The sequence below is a fragment of the Papio anubis genome, chromosome 8, assembly GCF_008728515.1.
Source record: "Papio anubis isolate 15944 chromosome 8, Panubis1.0, whole genome shotgun sequence".
NCBI lineage: Eukaryota > Metazoa > Chordata > Mammalia > Primates > Cercopithecidae > Papio > Papio anubis.
Window position 1 is genome coordinate 118,643,561 of NC_044983.1, and position 20,100 is coordinate 118,663,660.

The 20,100-nt window shown below is 37.4% G+C and overlaps 1 protein-coding gene across 4 annotated transcripts in view; it reads right to left on the minus strand.

The window, feature by feature from the left end:
• Positions 1-20,100, minus strand: part of ATAD2 (ATPase family AAA domain containing 2) — a 104,356-nt gene that overhangs the window by 6,314 nt on the left and 77,942 nt on the right. Inside the window, exons 27-29 of one of the 4 annotated variants that reach the window (XM_009213543.4) lie at positions 19,382-19,510; positions 17,566-17,617; positions 12,956-14,824 (exon numbers count right to left, since the gene is read on the minus strand). In XM_009213543.4, coding sequence (XP_009211807.2) covers positions 17,576-17,617; positions 19,382-19,510 — 171 coding nt within the window. In that variant the 3' untranslated portion in view covers positions 12,956-14,824; positions 17,566-17,575. Of the gene's footprint in view, positions 1-12,955; positions 14,825-16,302; positions 17,618-19,381; positions 19,511-20,100 lie in introns of those variants that run through there. The other 3 variants (XM_009213544.4, XM_003903128.5, XM_017962283.3) reach the window with 3 other exon arrangements.

Sequence of the window (20,100 nt, forward strand, 5' to 3'; positions counted from 1 at the left end):
TTCCCAGTCATCCCAGTGCTCACTCGAAGGTTTTTACAAAGTGATTACGGCAGTAGGAATGAAGGCTATGCAACTGCTCAACAAAATGGTCTTGTCCTCATCAAGGCTGACCCACCTATGTCTGCTGAGTAGTACCAAAACAGCTAAGAGCAAGATCAATACTGAGGCCCCAATCCAGCACTATTACCCAGGGAGAATAGCTGGCTACCTGGTGGGAAGTGGAAGAGGAAGCACTTTGTTCTCACAGCAATGGAAACACCAGAAAATAAAGTATCAGAACATATCTGAATATTGATTTGTGATTCTTTACCATAGTGTTTCCGCCAGTACCACCATCCGTGAACATATAGATTGCCTTAACCATCTTTGGGGTATTCCATACAACTTCATCTCTGATCAGGAGATGTTTTTATGGCAAACAATGTAGGCAATAAGCTTACCTCCCAGAACTCATTTGTCTTACCATGTATCATACCACCTAGAAGCAGCTGGCTTAATAAAATAGTGAACTGGCCTGTGAAGACTGTTATGGCATCAGGGGGAGACAACATTGAATTTGGGGTGGTGTCCTACAGGATAGAGCATATATTGTTTTTTTCCACTTATTTTTTACTGTGGTAAAATACAAATAACGAAAAACTTGTGGTCTTAGCTACATTTAAGTGTACAGCTCAGTGGTATTAAATACATTCATAATGTTGTGCAAACATCACCATCATCCATCTTCATAACTCTCTTCATCTTGTAAAACTAAAACTCTACACTCATTAAATAACAACTCTTCATTCTCCCCTTTCTCTAGCTCTTGGCCACCACCATTCTACTTTCTGTCTCTATGACTTTTGACTGCTCTAGATACCCTCCTATAAGTGAAATCATATAGGATTTGTCTTTTTGTGACTGGCTCATTTAACTTAGCAAAATGGCCCCAAAGTTCATCCATATTGTAGCATATGTCAGGATTTCCTTCTTTTTAATATTCATATATATATATATACACACACATATATATATTTACACGCACACACACACCACATTTTGCTGATCCTTTCATCTATGGATGAACACCTGGGTTGCTTCTACATTTTAGCTATTGTGACTAATGCTGCTGTGAACGTAGATATACAAACATCTCTTCAAGGTCCTGCTTTCAATTCTTTTCAATATATACCTAGACGTGGAATTGCTGAATCATATGAGGAACCGCCATACTGTTTTTCAGTGACTGTACCATTTTACAATTCCACCAACAGTGCACAAGATTTCCAATTTCTCCATACCTGCACCAACACTTGTAATTTTCTGGGCTTTTTTTTTTTTTTTGAGATGGAGTTTCTCTCACCCAGACTGGAGTGAAGTAGTGCAATCTCAGCCCACTGCAACCTCCACCCACCGAGTTCAAGCGATTCTCCTGCCTCAGCCTCCTGAGTAGCTGAGATTATAGGCGCCCACCACCATGCCTGGCTAATTTTTGTATTTTTAGTAGAAACGAGGTTTTGCCACATTGGCCAGGCTGGTCTCAAACTCCTGACCTCAGGTGATCCACCTACCTTGGCCTCCCAAAGTGCCAGGATTACAGGCGTGAGCCACCATGCCTGGCCAATTTTCTGGTTTTAATGTTAGTCTTCCTCCTGGGTGTGAGATGGTATCTCATAGTTTTGATTTCTCTAATGATCAGTGATATTGTACATCTTTTCATGTGCTTGACCATTTGCATATCTTCTTTGGAGAAATGTCTATTCAAGTCCTTTGCCCAATTTTGAATTGAGTTTGTTGTTGTTAAGTTTTAGAAGTTTTCTTTATGTTCTGGATATTAATTCCAGGTATATGATTTGCAAATATTTTCCCCCATTCAGTGGGTTGTCTTTCTTCTCTGTTGGTAGTGTCTTTTGATGCACAAAATTTTTAAAAATTTCATGAAGTCTAATTTTTCTATTTTTTAAAATTATCTGTGCTTTGGTGTCATATCCAAGAAGTCATTGCCAATTCCAATGTCATGGAAATTTTGCCATATATTTTCTTCTAAGAGTTTCATAGTTTTAGGTCTTACATTTAGGTCATTGATCCATTTTAAGTTAATTTTTGTATATGGTGCTAGGTAAGGGTCCAACTTCATTCTTTTGCATGTGGATATCCAGTTTTCCCAGCACCATTTGTTGAGAAGATTGTCCTTTCTCCATTGAATGGTCTTGACACCCTTATCAAAAATCTCTTGACCATATAAGTGAGGGTGATTTCTGGGCTCGCTGTTCGTTTCCATTTATCCTTATGTCTGTCTTTATGCCAGTACCACACTGTTTTGGTTACTGTAGCTTTGCAGTAAGTTTTGAAATCAGGAAGTGTGAATCCTCCCGCTTTGTTCTTCTTTTTCAATATGGTTTTGGCTATTCAAAGTGTTGTGAGATTCCATATGAAATTTAGAATTGGGTTTTCCTATCTTTCCAAAAAATTCCCCAAAAGTCACTGGGGTTTTAATGGGGATTGCATTGAATTTGTAGATCACTTTGGGTTATGTTAACCTCATCAACAATATTAAGTCTGCTAATCCATGAACATGGGATGTGTTTCAATTTATATATGTCTTCACTAATTGCTTTCACCAATGGTTTGTAGTTTTCATCGTACAAGTCTTTCACCTCCTTGGTTCAGTTAATTATCAAATATTTTATTCTTTTTGTTGCTATTGTAAATGGAATTGTTCTTGCAATTTCCTTTTCAGATTGATCATTGTGTTTAGAAATGCAGCTGATTTTGTGTGTGGACTTTGTAACCTGCTACTTTGCTGAATTCACTTACTAGCTCTTAACAGTTTTTTCTTTGGCATGTGTATGTGTGTGTAATCTTTGTTTTTTTCTACTTATAAGGTTTATCTGCAAACAGATAGTTTTACTTCTTCCTTTCCAACATAAATGCTTTTTGTTTTTTTCCTAAAAGCTCTGACTAGAACCTCCAGTACTACATTGAATAGAAGTTGCAAAAGTGCACTTCCTTGTCTTCTCCCTGATCTTTGAGGAAAAGCTTTCAGTCTTTCACCATTGGGTATGATATTTGCTGTGGGTTTTTCATATATAGCTTTATGTTGAGGTAGTTTCCTTCTATTCAAGTTTGTTGAGTGTTTTTATAATAAAAGTGTGCTGAATTTTGTCAAATGCTTTTTTTCTGAATCAGCTGAGATGATCATGTGTTTTTTCCCCTTCATTCTGCTAATTTAGCGTATACATTGATCAATTTTTGTATGTTGAATCATCCTTGCATTCCAGGAATACATCTTACTTGGTCATGGTGTACAATCCTTTTTTTTTTTTTAATTGATACGGAGTCTCACTCTGTCGCCCAGACTGGAGTGCAGTGGCGTGATCTTGGCTTACTGCAACCTCCACCTCCTGAGTTCAAACAAATCTCCTGCCTCAGCCTCCCAAGTAGCTGGGATTATAGGAGTAAGCCACCACGCCCAGCTAATTTTCTGTATTTTTAGTGGAGATGGGGTTTCACTATGTTGGCCAGGCTGGTCTCAAACTCCTGACCACAAGTGATCCACCCACCTTGGCCTCCCAAAGTGCTGGGATTATGGGAGTGAGCCACACGCCTGGCCTGCAATCCTTTTAATATGCTGCTGAATTCAGTTTGCTAATATTTCTTTTTTTTTTTTTTTTTTTTTGAGACGGAGTCTCGCGCTGTGTCACCCAGGTTGGAGTGCAGTGGCGCGATCTCGGCTCACTGCAAGCTCCGCCTCCCAGGTTCACGCCATTCTCCTGCCTCAGCCTCCGAGTAGCTGGGACTACAGGCACCCGCCACCATGCCCGGCTAGTTTTTTGTATTTTTAGTAGAGACGGGGTTTCACCATGTTAGCCAGGATGGTCTCGATCTCCTGACCTCGTGATCCACCCGCCTCAGCCTCCCAAAGTGCTGGGATTACAGGCTTGAGCCACCGCACCCGGCTCAGTTTGCTAATATTTCGTGGAGGATTTTTACATCAGTGTTTGTAAAGGATACTAAAGAAAACTACAAATATTTGTCAGTAGTTTCCTTGTACTGTCTTTGGATTTGGTATCAAGACAATTCTGGCTACAGAATGAGTTAGAAAGTGTTCCTTCTTTAAAAATTTTTTTTAGAAAATTTGAGGATTGGTATAGTTCTTTAAATGTTTGCTAGAATTCACTGGTGAAGCCATCATGTCCAGGGTTTTTCTTTGTCAGGAAATTTTTGATTACAAATTCAATCTCTTTGTTATTGATCTATTCAGATTTTTTATTTCTCTATGATTTAGTGTTGGTAGGTTTTGTGTTTCTATAAATGTGTCCTTTTCATCTAAGGTATCCAACTTGTTGGCATATAATTGCTCACAGTGCTATTATAATCCTTTATATTTCTGTAACATCAGTAATAATGTCCCCATTTTCATTCCTGATTTTATTTCATTTATTTATGTATTTATTTATTTATTTTTGAGATGGAATTTCATTCTGTCTCCCGGGCTGGAGTGCAGTGGTCCTATCTCATCTCAATGTAACCTCCACCTCCCGGGTTCAAGCAATTCTCCTACCTCAGCCTCCTGAGTAGTTGGGATTACAGGTACCCACCACCACACCTGGCTAATTTTTGTATTTTTAGTAGAGACAGGGTTTCACCATGTTGGTCAGGCTGGGCTCAAACTCCTGACCTCAAGTGATCCACCTGTCTTGGCCTCCCAAAGTGGTATTACTACCATGAGCTACCATGCCTGGCCTGATTTCTGACTTTGGTAATGTGTCTTCTCTCATCTTTTCCTAGTCCATCCAGCTAAAACTTTGTTGATTGAATTGTTTCAAAGAACCGATGTTAGTTTCATTAATTTTCTCTGTTGTTTTTCTATTCCTTATGTTGTTTTTCTCTGCTCTAATCTTTAATATTTCTTTCTTTTTGTTAGCTTTTGGTTGTTTGCTCTTTTTCTTCTAGTTCTTTAAGTTGTAAAGCTAGTTTATTGATGTGAGATCTTTCTTGTTTTACAATAGAAATTGTTTATAGTCATAAAGTACCCCCTTAGCACTGCTTCACTGTGTCACATAAGCTTTGATATGTTGTTTGCATCTTTACTTGTCTCTATTTTCTAATTCCCCTTATGATGTTTTCTCTGATCCATTGGTTAAGAGTGTGTTGTTTAATTTCACAAGTTGTGAATTTTCCAGTTTTACTTCTATTAGTAATTTCTAATTTCATCCTAATGTGATCGGAGAAGATACTTCGTATCTTTTTACATGTATTCAGACTTAAATTGTGAAATATGGTGTATCCTGGAAGATGTCCCGTGTTGCACTTGAGAAGAATGTGTATGCTGTTGTTGGGTAGAACATTCTGTATATGACTCTTATATTAGTTGGTTTCTATTTATTTGCTTATCTTCTGTGTGGTTGTTGTATCCATTATTGAGAGTGGGGTATTAAAGTCTCCAAATGTCATTGTAGAATCATCTGTTTTCTTTCTTCAATTCTGTCAATTTTTGCTTGATATATTCTGATGGACTGTCATTATGTGTGTGTAATGGTTATGTTTCTATCTTCCTGCTGTATTGAACCTTTATTAATAAAAGTTATTTTTTTTTGTCTATAAACTTTTCTTGTGCCTTAAAGAGTCTTTTGAATAATTTACACATTTAAGATCTTCCTGTTCACCTGCTTTCCATCAGCATAGATAACCAAAAGTTAGGTATAGTTTTCATTAAAGAGAAAAATTAAGTGAGAGACTAACAGACAAAAGGAGAGGACAGACAAAAGCAGGATTGGAGGAGAACAGATGGATGTTCATTTATTGAATGCATTCTGTGAGTTTATGTCTCGTAAATTTTTAAAACTAAAATCTAGTTTGTCTTATAGTCACCCTGCTTTTCTTTTGGTTACCATTTGCATGAAACATTTTTTTGCTACCCTTTCACTTTCAACCTATTTGTGTCTGGACCTAAAGTGAGTCTCCTGTAGACAGCATATAGTTGAATCATGAGTTTTTATCCATTTTGTCAATCTCTATATTTTGACTGGAGAGTTTAACTCATTTACATTTAAAGTCATTATAAATTACTTTATACTGTCATTTTGCTTTATCCCTGTTGTATGCCTTATCATCTTTTACCTTTATTTTCCTGCATTACTGTTTTTTCTTTGTGTTTAGTTGATTTTGCTGCGAAATGTTTACATTCCTTTCCTGTTTCTTTTTGTGCCTATTCTATAGTGATTTTCTTTGTGTTTACCATGGTATTACCAAGTTTATAATGCTCAAATTGGAATTCATACCACCTTAATTTCAGTAATATACCAAAACCCTCTTTTACAGCTCCATCCCCAATCCTTTAAGTTGTTAATGTCACAAAACTACATCCATATAAATCGTTTCTCCAAAAACATAAACAAATAATTCTTTTAAATGAATTACTTTCCTTTTTTTTTTTTTTTTCAACCTGGGATGTGGAGGTTGCAGTGAACTAAGATTGCACCACTGCACTTTGAGACTGGGTGATTGGGTGATGCAGTGAGACACTGTCTCAAAAAAAAAAAAAAATTAAGTGGAGTAACAAACCAAAGTTATAGCAACACTACTGTTAGTACTAATAATTATTTTGTGCTAGTGCTGCTTAACAAACCACCCAAAACGTAATGGCTTAAACAGCAAATATGTGTTTTCCTTTTTTTTTTTTTTTTTTTTTGAGATGGAGTCTCGCACTGTCACCCAGGCTGAAGTGCAGTGGCGTGATATTGGCTCACTGCAACCTCCACCTCCCGAGTTCAAGCAATTCTCCTTCCTCAGCCTCCCAAGTAGCTAGGATTACAGGCATGCACCACCATGCCCAGCTAATTTTGTATTTTTAGTAGAGATAGGGTTTCTCCATGTTGGTCAGGCTGGTCTCGAACTCCAGACCTCAGGTGATTTGCCTGCTTTGGCCTCCCAAAGTGCTGGGATTACAGGCATGAGCCATGGTGCCGAGCCCAGTACTAATTGTTTTTAAATATATATTAGTCTCTCAAATAATGTAGAAAACAAAAAGTGCAGTTACAAGCCATTACTGTAATACTACTACTAGCTTTTATATTCACCTATGTATTTACCATTATTCCGATATTTATTTCTTCATACAAGTTCAAGTTACTGTCTAGTATTTTTTTGACATTTCACTCTACAGGAGTCCCTTGACAGTTCTTGCAAGGCAAGTCTAGTGGTAACATACTCCTTCAACTTCTGTTTATCTTAAAATGTCTTAATTTCTCCCTCATTTTTGTAGGACAGCTTTTGCCAGATATAAGATCTATGGTTGACGGTTTTTTATTTGATTTTTGTTTTTTAGCATTTTAGCTAACTGCCTTTGATATTCCAATGTTTCTGATGAGAAATTTGTTGATAATCCCACGAGGTATCCTTCATACGTGATGAGTTGCCTCTCTCCTTGCTGCTTTCAAGATTCTTTTGCCTTTCAAAAGTTTGATTATGTGTCTTGGTGTGGATCTCCTTCAGATAATCTTACTTGGAGACTGAATTTCTTGGATGTTTATATTCATGTCTTTCATCAAATTTGGGAAGTTTTCAGCCATTATTTCTCCAAATATCTCTGCTGCTTTCTTTCTTCCCCTTATGGAACTCCCACAGTGTGTATGTTAGTCTACTTTATTGTGTTCCACAGGTTCTTTAAGCTCCGTTCATTTTTTTCAATTGTTTTTTTTTTTTTTCTGTTCCTCGGACTCTGTACTTCCCAGTATCCTATCTTCAAATTTGCTGACTGTTCTTCTGCAGGTTTCTGTTCAACTGTGCCTTTAAATCTCTTTACTAAATTTGTCATTTTAGTTATTACACTTTTCAGCTCCAGAATTTCTTTCTGATTTCTTTGTAGAGTCTGTCTTTTTATTAATAATAGTAAAAGCAATAAAATAAATAACACAGTTTTCTTTCTCCACATTTTCCTTTAGTTCTTTGAGCTCTTTAAGACAGTTTTTTTTCTTCATACTACATGTCTCTTAGTATAAGACAGTTTTTAAAAGAGTCTTCGCCTGGTTTATCTGCCATCAGGTCTTTTTCAGAAAGTTTTTGTTGATTATTCTTTTTTTTTTACTTTAAATGGACCATACTTTCCTGTTTCTTTGTAAGCCTTGTGATTTTTTTGTTGTTGTTGGAAACTGAACATTTAAATATATTACTGTATTAACTCTGGAAATCAGATTCTTCCCTTTCCCCAGGGCTTGCTGTTTTTGTTATTGTTATTGTTTTGGTTTTTTTTTAAATTTTTGTCTCTGTGCCAAGAATCAGTCTGAGCTGTAAACTTCAGATCTTTTCAGCTTTTCTGAGCCTCTCTTTGGGCATGCAGTCACTTTCTAATTTTCCCTGCATATGCAGTTGTTGAGGCTTTTCTCTTCACTTTTTTTTAGACAGGGTCTGTGTTACCCAGGTTGGAGTGCAGTGGCACAATCATGTCTTACTGCAGTCTCAAACTCCCGGGCTCAAGTGATCCTCCCTCCTTGGTCTCTCAAGGATCTGGGATTACAGGCATGAGCCACCACATCTGACAATATATACGGTTGTTTTTGAATGGTCTAGTCTTAATGTCTGGCTCCCAAAAGGGAAAAAGGGTGCCAGCCTTTTAAATCCCCCGAGAGCCACAAGAAAAAGACTTGCAACATTGGAGGGAAGTGAAACAAAGGCCGTCCACCTTCATCTGCACCTGTGTAATCAGGAGCAGCAATCAGAGTACAGATCCCTGATATTTGGAGGACAGGGTCCTTTCTCCCCACTCTGACTCCAACAAATTGTGTGTAAGCTGCTGCAGGAACACGTGCACAGCTGCCTGTCACAGGGCTGAGTGTGGGTAACTACTACTGTGCTAAAAGCTGAAATTGACTGAATTAACCACAATTTAGTGTCCAAGCCTTCCCCTGGAAGTTGCAAGCCTTCAACAGACCCTAGAATTCCAAAATAGTAACATCAGACTGATTTTGCCAGTACATTTGTCTTCTAGGTGGGGAGACAAATTCCTGGTGCTTCCCACTCCACCATCTTTCCAGAAACTTTGCAGTATATGTGTTAACCAGCAGTATTTTATGCCATCTCCCTCACATTCCAAAATGCAATAGAAAGGTAAGGGTAGAGATAACTTGTGTCCCCTCTCACCACGGCATTTAATAACCCAGTGGAATTTTTGCTTCCCATTCCTGAGACCTTGAGATCAGAGACTTTAGAATCTTATCTTAGTGCTCAAGGAAGAAACTCTCACCAGAGAACATGATCATTGTTCCAACTGATTGGCCTCTTTTAGGTCCCCATGCCACTGAACCAATTACCAGAGTAATTAAATACCCCGAGAGCCACAGGAAAAAGACTTGCAACATTGGAGGGAAGTGAAACAAAGGCCGTCCACCTTCATCTGCACCTGTGTAATCAGGAGCAGCAATCAGAGCACAGATCCCTGATATTTGGAGGACAGGGTCCTTTCTCCCCACTCTGACTCCAACAAATTGTGTGTAAGCTGTGAAGTCAGAGCACTTGTTTTCCTGGTTCCCTCTGTGATGTGATGTTGCCTGGGGCTGACTCGACACTGTAACTGCAGATCACTGCTTTTCTCAAGGTGGCAGACTACATGCAACTTCCTTTGGGTTTCAACAGCCAACTCCTCATCCATTACAGCCTAGGAAAGGTAACTAGGGCCAAGTTACTACTTGACATTCCCCTACACCAATAGTCTTTCCTTATTTTATCTTCAGTATGGCGTTTCCTAATGCCTAAGTGGATCTCTAGCACAACACGTACAACAGACAGAAGGTGCAAGAATGTCCTTAAAACAGTTTACAATAATCAAAACCTGGAAAAACTCTAAATGCCCCATGGTAAAGTGGATTGATAAACTGTAGTTTCCTCACAAAATGGATTATATAGCAGTCGAATGATGTACAATATGCAATCCTGTAAAAAATTTTAGCAATAATATTATGTGAAAAAAGGAAGCTCCGGAAGATATCATACATGCAGTAGCATAATACCACTATGGTAAAAATCTGATACTTAAAACGTGATTTGTAGGAACACACATACGCAATTAAATACATACAATACAAAGCAAAGAATGATGAGTGATTGAGGATTATAATTACAGTGGGTGGTAACGGGTTAATGTGTCCAATAGGTGATTTGGTTAGTTTCTTTTGACAAACAGGTTTTACGGGCATTTATTATTTAAAAAAATAAACTTTCAAAAGGTGGGGCATGCATGAATCGATGACGAGTGTGTCATGATGCATGCCAATTAATTCTGTATACTTGAAGTTAAATTTAAAAGTGGAAGGGGCTTACACAGGAAGCTATGCGAAATTAGAAGAAGGTCCTAACTTAGCCTGGGGAATTAAGATCTTTCTGGACCATCTCTGATGCCTAAAGTAGTCAAGTGAAAGGAGAGTTGAGGGTGGGTGAGAAAAATTATTGCTGACAGAGGATATAGCCTGAACAAAAGCCCTGAGAAAAGGCATTTTCTTTTATTACTTTTAAAAAAAAATTATACTTTAAGTTCTGGGATACATGTGCAAGAAAAGGCATTGTTTATAAAATGGCAATTTTGTGTTGGTATAAGGTTGTATGTATTAGTTTTCTGTAAATGTTATAACAAGTTACCACAATCTTGGTGGTTTAAAAAATTCTTTCAGTTCTGGAGGCAGAAATCTGAAATCAGTATCATTAGGCCAAAATCGAGGGATTGACAGGGCTGCACAACTCTGGAGGATCTAGGAAAGAATGTTGTGTGCTTCTTCAGCTTCTGGTGGCTAGTTGCTGACATTACCTTGGCTTGTGGCTGCAGGACACCAATCTCCGACTCTGGTTTCACAGCCTTCTCCCTTCTGTGTAAAATCTCCCTCTGCTCTTTTATAAGGATACATGTGATTGATCTGGGGCCCACAGAGATAATCCAGGATAATCTCCCATTTCAAGATCTCAAAATCTAAAAGAAACCCTTCCTTCTTTTTTGTTTTGCCATATAATGTAACGCTCAGTTTTCAGGGATTAGGACAAAGATATCTTTGGGAGTGGGGGAGGGGGTAATTTCTCAGCATACTACAAAGGTTATGTGCAAAATATGGACTGTAAAAACACTCTTCTGAGCTGGGTGCAGTGGCTCACGCCTGTAATCCCAGGACTTTAAGAGGCCGAGGTGGGTGGATCACCTGAGGTCAGGAGTTTGAGACCAGCCTGGCCAACATGGTTAAACCCTATCTCTACTAAAAATACAAAAATTAGCCAGGTGTGGTGGCACACACCTGTAATCCCAGCTACTCGAGAAACTGAGGCAGGAAAATAGCTTGAACAGGGAGGTGAAGGTTGCAGTGAGCCGAGATTGTGCCACTGCACTTCAGCCTGGGCGACAGAGCAAGACTCCGTCTCAAAAAACTATTCTCTTCTGCCTCGACAGCATCCCTACATTACCTGAAAATCCAGATATTTCCAACTGTAATCAACTAATAGCTGAAACTGGCAACTTTTCTCTTTTAATGTCATTGCCGAGGACCATCTACATATATATAGAAAATACCGATAGAGTGCCAATGGTTTTAATTTTGATGAAGTCCAATTGATCATTTTTTGTTTTTTTATGGATTGTGATTTTAGTATATCTAAGAACTTTCTGCTTAAGATCATGATGTGTCACTTCAAATATGAAGCTATAGAAAAAAGAAATATTGGCTGGGTGCAGTGGCTCATGCCTGTAATCCCAGCACTCTGGGGAGGCCGAGGTGGGTGGATCACCTGAGGTCAGGAGTTCGAGACCAGCCTGACCAACATGGAGAAATCCTGTCTCTACTAAAAATACAAAAAAATTAGCTGGGCGTGGTGGCACATGTCTGTATTCCCAGCTTACATGTGGGAGGCTGAGGCAGGAGACTCAACTGAACCTGGGAGACGGAGGTTGCAGTGAGCTGAGATCGCACCATTGCACTCCAGACTGGGCAACAAGAGCAAAACTCTGTCTCAGAAAAAAAAAAAAAAAGAAAAGAAAAAAGAAAGATCATGATTTTCTCTTACCTTCTCTTCTAAAAGTTTTATAGTTTTAGCTTTTATAGACAGGTCTCTGATCCATTTTGAGTTAGTGTTTTATGTAGTGTGAGGTAAGGATCTAATTTCACTTTTTTTTTTTTCGCATGTGAATATCCAATTAATCCAGCACCATTTGCTAAAAAATAACTATTCTTTCCCAACTGCCTTGGCAACTCTCTTGAAAATAAGTGAATATATAAAGAACTCTCATAACTCAATAATAAGGAAACAATTAAAAAATGGTTAAAATATTCAAAAGGCCATTTCAATAAAGATGATATACAAATGGCTAATAAATACATGAAAAATGTTCTCAACATCATTAATCATTAGAGCAATGCAGTTAACAACCACAAAGAGTACCACTTTGTACCCACCTGCATGGTTATTAAAAGCAGACAACAAGGCCAGGCCTGGTGGCTCATGCCTTGTAACCCCAGCACTTTGGGAGGCTGAGGCAGGAGGATCACTTGAGGCAAGGAGTTCGAGACCAGCCTGACCAACATGGTGAAACCCTGTCTCTAGTAAAAATACACAAATTAGCTGGGCATGGTGGTGAGTGCCTGTGGTACCAGCTACTCAGGAGGCTGAGGCAGGAGAAATGCTTGAACCCAGGAGGCGGAGGCTGCAATGAGCTAAGATTGCGCCACTGCACTCCAGCCTGGGTGTTAGAGCAAGACTCTGTCTCACAACAACAACAACAACAACAACAAAAGGTAAACAACAAAAACAGGACAGATGATAACAAAGGTGGTAAGAATGTGGACAAGCTGGAACCCTCATACAGTGCCAATGGAAATGTAAAATGGAACAGCCTCTTTGGAGAGCAGTTTAAGATAATCATAAATTTACCATATAATTCTGCAATTCTAGTCCCAGGTACCTATCCAAGAGAAATGAAAACATGAGAAAATGAAACACATGCATGTAAAGTTCACAGCAGTACTATTTGTATAAGCCAAAATGTGAGGCAATCCAAATGTCCATCAACTGTGGATGAATAGGCAAAAGGGCATATCCATACAATGAAATACTGTTCCACAATACAACATAACAAATTACTGATACATGCTACAACACTGATGAATTTCAAAAACATAATCCAGATGTAAAAGACTATAATTTCATTTACATGAAATGTCCAGAAAATGCAAATCTATAGAGACAGAAAGTAGGTTAGGGAATGCCTGGGGTTGGGGGTAGGAGGACTGATGGCAAATGGGCACGAGGAAGAGACTGGAAATCTCTCTTTTGGGGAGACAGAAATGTTCTAAAACTGATTCATGCTGATAGTTGTACAACTCTGTAAATTTACTAACAATCATTAAATTGTACTGTTAAGATCAGTGAATTTTATGATATATAAATTGTACCTCAATAAAGCTGTTAACAATAAAGAAATACATATAAGAATTGGAGACAGTATGTTTTATGCTTAAGGGTCTCTGAAGACCTTGCTCAGGATCTGCTGCTTATAGGAAATGAGTTGAAAAAAACACGTATTTATTTTATATGCTTTTACTGGTTAAGAATTACATTCCACTATCAGTAACAAAGATCCACTCAAGAATCCCTAAAATTATCATGAACACACACAGAGATACTTCTTAACTGTATATATGTATATATATGTGTCTGTGTGTATAGGAAGCTCAGAAGGCAGAAAGTACTCTCATCCTTGCCCTTCCAGAGAGCTTTCCTAGAAACTGTGCAACTTCCCTATCTCATTGGCTAGAATTTAGTCACATGGCCATATTTTGCTGCAATACATGAAACATAATTTTCCAAATGGGACTTCGTTACAAATAATGGAAGAATGGGTATTAGGAGGCAAGCTGGCAATCTTTTCCTCAATGTCAGGGAGCAATCTCTTAATTACATTACTTTGAACAACAAAATACTCTTGTGTATAAGGTGGGGAGTAGTAGGGAGAAGACACGAGTCTAAAATAAGCTCAATTAACTCTACAATGCATACATTTTAGGGATCACTGATAGAACTGGCCTAAAAATAAATGGCAGAGTGTAACTCCTCACTCCTTAAGAGTGGGCTGTCCATTGTGTGACTTCTTTTCAGAGTACAGTTCACAAGAGAGAAGTATAGTTCAGAAAAGATTAATTTTTCCATGGAGAAACCTGAGAAATACTACTTCACCTGGTGATCAAAGTCAACCAATAGGCAAAAATCACATCACTAGTATGCAACCTTGATATGACCACTTTGCCTCTGTGATCTTCCTTCCCCAAACCCATAATCCTGGTCCGGTCATGAGAAAAACATTAGACTATTCCAAAACAAGTATCTTCCAAAATATTTGCCTGGTATCCTAAATATTGGTAATGTCATCAAAAACATCCACATCCATTGGGTTGTCTTTTTGTTGTTGAGTTTTAGGAGTTATTTATATTATTTATTGAAGCATAAAATTTTAAAATTTTGATGAAGTCCAGTTTATCTAATTGCCAAACTCAAGGTCATGAAAATATCCTTGTGTTCTTCTAAGAATTTTACTTTTAGCTATTCAACTTAGGTCTTTAATCCATTTTTTTTTTTTTTTTTAAATCAACTTTTAAGTTCCAGGGTAAATGTGCAAGATGTGCAGGTTTGTTACACAGGTAAATGTGTCCCATGGTGGTTTGCTGCACAGATCAACCCATTACCTAGGTATTAGGCCCAGCACGCATTAGCTATTCTCAGGTAGGGATCTAACTTCATTCTTTTACATGTGGATATCCAGTTGTCCCAGCACCATCTGTTGAAGAAATGGTTCTTTCCTATTGAATAGATGTGGACACTCCTGTTGAAAATCAAATGACCATAGATATAATGGTTTATTTCTGGACTTTCTATTCCATTGACCTATATGTCTAACCTTACGCCTGTATTACACTGCTTTGATATATGTAGCTTTGTAGTAAGTTTCAAAGTCAGGAGGAAGTGAGTTCTCTCCTTTTTCAAGATTTTTTGGGCTATTCAGGGTACCCTGTAATACCATATAATTTTTAGAATTTACTTTCCTATTTTTCAAAAAAAGGCCATTGGGATTTTGATAGAAACTGCATTGAATCTGTAGACTGCTTTGGGGATTACTGCCATCTTACCAGTATTGTCTTCCAGACCATGAATACAGACTGTCTTTCTGTTTATTTAGGTCTTATTTAATTTCTTTTGGCAACAGTTTGTAATTATCAGTATGTAAGTTCTTACATATCCTTGGTTAAATTTATTCCTAGGTGTTTACTGTTTTAGATATTGTAAATAAAATTGCTTTCATAATTTCCCTTTTGGACTGTTCATTGCTAGTATATAGAAATACAACTGATTTTAGTATGTTTTCTATCTTGTAACTCTGCTGGTTTTTTTTTTTTTTTTAAAGACAGAGTCTCACTCTGCCGCCCAGGTTGAAGTACAGTAATGCAATCTTGGCTCACTGCAGCTTTGACCTCCTGGGCTCAAGCTCTGACCTGCTGCCTCAGCCTCCCAGGGAATAGCTGGGACTACAAGTATATGTCACCATGCCCAGCTAATGATTGCATTTTTTTTGTAGAGACAGGGTTTCACCATGTTGTCCAGGCTGGCCTTGAACTCCTGAGCTCAAGTGATCCATCCATGTTGGCCTCCCAAAGTTCTGGGATTACAGGCATGCGCCACCACACCCAACCTGCTGAATTCTTTTATTACCTCTAACAGATTTTTTGTGGATTCTTTAGGATTTCCTACATAATACAAAAATTAGCCGGGCGTGGTGGTATGTGCCTGTGGTCCCAACTACTCAAGAGGCTGAGGTGGGAGAATTGTTTGAACCTGGAAGGAAGAGGTTGCACTGAGCCGAGATCATGCCACTGCACTCCAGCCTAGGCGACAGAATGAGACTCTGTCTCAAAAAAGGATTTCCTACATATAAAATCATGTCATTTGTAAATAAAGAGAGTTTCACTTTTCCCTTTCTATTCTGAGTTCCTTTTGTTTTTCTTGCCTAAACTGCACTTTTGAGCAACAAATGAGAGATAACATTCAACACGGCAATTTCAGCATGGTTTTCAAACTCTAGATAGGAATGTAGCCATAACACTTCTAAAATCTGTAGAAGACATTTCAGGAAGCACTTTAGTCTTTGTACCTAAAATACATGCACCATATAAACATTCCAATGTCAACAGCACTTTAAATTTGCACAGCAATACATGAAAGAACAGACTTTACACTTCTTGTGCTCTGAATTATCTTTGCTATGTTTTAAAATACTTAAGAAATAGAAACAAATTTTAGAGACAGTTTTTACCTTTAGAATTTATTACATAAGCTATACACACAAAATGAAATCCTAGTTATAAAAGATGCATCTAGAAGAAGAATTTATAATAAACCAACAAAAATGAGAATGTGTATCTCCAGAAATATAGACATATTTAAATGTCCTCAGTGACTGGCACTGCTTTATGCATTACATAAGACAGTATCTACTAATTAAGGTATCGAATTTACTGGGTTTTAGAAGGCTTTAAAAACAATATCCAGATAAATCAACAACAAAAATACAGCTCAACTTTGAACTGCATTAAAATCCAGAGTCTCTCATTTTAGATGACCGTTCCTTATTCCTCTCAAAAGGTTTCCAACAGAAGCTATTTTACAAACTAATTATAAGAATGTCTTCTCCCCACTCTCCCCAAAAGCAAGTATGCATGGAAGTGCATGCGTTTAACCTTAAGAAATGTATTTTTGGTATCATTAATATAAAATTATAATATTTATATTTATAAAATTGCATATAAAAAGTATCAATAGAATATAACCTAAACACAATTTTAGAAAGATATCAACAGCTTGCAAATATAAAAGCTTTGTGCTATTAAAAGGTGTTTAACAAGGTAGTTATTAATACATTTGTTGTGTATATAATTACAAAAGTAAACCAAGAAATATTTAAAATCTTTATTAACCCAAATTAGAATTATAAAAATGTTTGTCTCAAAAACAGTAACTGTGATACTCAAGTACAGAGTTGTGGTGCAGCCAGAAGTTGTTCAAGAGCCTCCCGCAAATCATGACTTGCACTCTGGCTTTTAAGTGAAGACAAGGGAATCTCAAGGCAGATGGCAGGAGGGCATTAAAGAAAACAAAGATGACAAAAAAGATGGGAAGGACACAATGGTTAAGTAAGTTTCTTGTCTGATACAATAAACTATTTTTAGGAAGGATAAAATTAAAAGTGCTTAATACCAACAAAATTTAACGCTGCTAATTACTCTTAAGTGCCATAAAACATTAGTTAACAAAATAACTTTATTAAGAGTTGGCCAAACTTCAACTATTATTACTATTACTACAGGATCTTGTTCTAGCCAAGTTCCAATATTTATCAGTTATCTTACACATGACATTTATCTTAATATGTACATAAATAGGAAAGTTTAAATACTTTTATTTTACTATTTTAATCTTTTCCTTAAAGATGCAGGGTTTCATACTACATCAATTAGGCGGACATGACAAAAATGACTTAAATAGGAACTGAATATAAAGAATACTCGATACCATGACATCATCATCTGGAACAAATGAAGTTTTCTACCTCTTGCTCCATTTTCTAGATAAAGGGGAAGAAGAGCAAACAGTAAGTTTCAATATGGAATAAGCTAAAGAAACATTTCATTACTGTTTTTTTTCAGTAAACAACCTTAAGAATATTAATATTCATGTATATATTTGATAGTGAAAATAAACATTCAGTTCAATATTTAAGACTGCCACATAAACTGATTTTACCTATAGGACTTCATTATTTAAATAACTTTGAAATGAGTCTGGGGTGCATTCATCTTATGTTAAATTCAAATAGTATTAATCAAGGTACTGATGTAGTTAAAGAGTTTAGTATTTTACACTTTGTAGGTATCAATATTATATATATTATACTACATAGTATACTTTAGTAGGTATACTAAATACTATATATATACTAATGGGTATCATTTTTATATTCTGTAGTTACCAATAATATGCATAGGTAAGTAATATCTTTTTTTTTTTTAAATTTAGCACTCTATCTGGTGAAATGATCTGTTATTAAAAATAATAAGGCCAGGCATGGTGGCTCCTGCCTGTTAATGCCAGCACTTTGGGAGGCTGAGGCGGGAGGACTGCTTGAAGCTAGGAATTTGGGACCATCCTAGGCAACATAGCAAAATCTCTATCTTTATAAGAAATTTAAAAATTAGCCCAGTGTGGTAGCGCTTGCCTATAATCTCAGCTACTTGGAAAGCTGAGGCAGGATTGCCTGAGCTCAGGAGTTCCAGGTTATAGTGAGCTATGTTCTTGCCACTGCACTCCAGCCTGGGTGACAGAGAAAGATCCTGTCTCAAAAATAAATAATGCTATAATTAACACTCTAATACCTACTATAAAGGAAGATTAAGTACACAAGTCTTTTTTTTTAAAGACAGAGTCTTACTCTGTTGTCCAGGCTGGAGTGCAGTGGCTTGATCTTGGCTCACTGCAACCTCTGCCTCCCAGGTTCAAGTGATTCTCATGCCTCAGCCACCCAAGTAGCTAGGACTATCGGTGCACGCCACACCTGGCTAATTTTTGTTGTTTTAGTAGACGGGGTTTCACCATGTTGGCCAGGCTAGTCTTGAACTCTTGGGCTCAAGCAATCCACTCGCCTTGGCTTCCCAAAGTGCTGGGATTACAGGCATGAGCCACTGTGCCTGGCTGACAAGTCTTAAAAGAAGCTATTATTTTTCATTAATACACACACACAAAAAGGGTATTCATAATTTATGTTCCACTATTTATTAAAGACACAAACTATTGGCTGGGTGTAGTGGCTGATGTTTGTAATTCCAGTACTTTGGGAGGCTGAGGCGGGTGGATGGCTTGAGCTCAGGAGCTCAAGATCAGAGTGGGCGACACAGCAAAACCTCATCTCTACAAAAAACACAAAAATTAGCTGGGCATGATGGCAGGCGCCTGTGGTCCCAGCTACTTAGGAGGCTGAGGCAGGAGGATCGCTTGAACCCGGGAGGTGGAGGTTGCAGTGAGTTGAGATCACACCACTGCACTCCAGCCTGGGAGACAGAGACCCTATCTCTAAATAAATAAACAAATACACAAACTAAGTCCTAGATTGGAAAAATACTAAACTCACTTGCATTTAGAAATAATTCATAATCCACATATTAAAAATGATCTTTATGGAATGGGACATCAATTTTGGAAATAGAAAGATGGTCTTTAAGTTCTTACAATCAGTTTCTTACGCAGATTAAATAAAGCCTCAACAATCCTACATAAGTGATATATTAATGTGACCATAAGAGCATTTGTAAAAAGTTTCCACTCAAGAGTTTACCTGAATAAGTGATGTTTTATCATAGTCCTTGCGATGCTGATAAATACATTGGCTGATTACTGCATACAAATTTTCCAACTGAAATATGTTGTAGTTTCGACTTTTTTTAACAACAGTCTTCAAAAGATTCTAAAAGAAAATATGAGTGTCAATATGTGTGAGAGAGAAACTTCCTCAGACAAGATATTTAATTTAGAAGGTTTGGGGAATTATTAAAAGCCTGACAGAGCGCAGACCAAGTCATCTGATGACACAGGGCAGCCTCTGGCAGTGGCTCTGACATTTAAATGTACTTAAGTCTTATCTATAATCCTGGCCTTGACCTTGAGTAACTCCTATTCTAAAAACTAGAGCTGAGGGGATTGCCAATTCTGAGTCTAGCCATAAGCATCTACAAATTAAAAACTAACCTCAATTTAGATTAACAGGAGAAAAGCAAAGCTTTTTTGCAGGAGATTTTATGATAGTATAAGTACATTTTAACTAATTTTATTATGTGAAACTAAAAAAGATACTACATAAATGGTGAACTACCTCACCACTTCAGGGTTCTTATATAAAAAGGATTTTCCATCTGCTAAGTGTTTTTTTCTCATGACTAAAATGGTGGACTTACTGGATTTCTGTAATTCTTCAAGTCTGGTCCTACCAGAATATGCTGCCATTACCTCATAATTAACAAAAACACACCATTATAGTTAAGTAACAACTAACTAAAA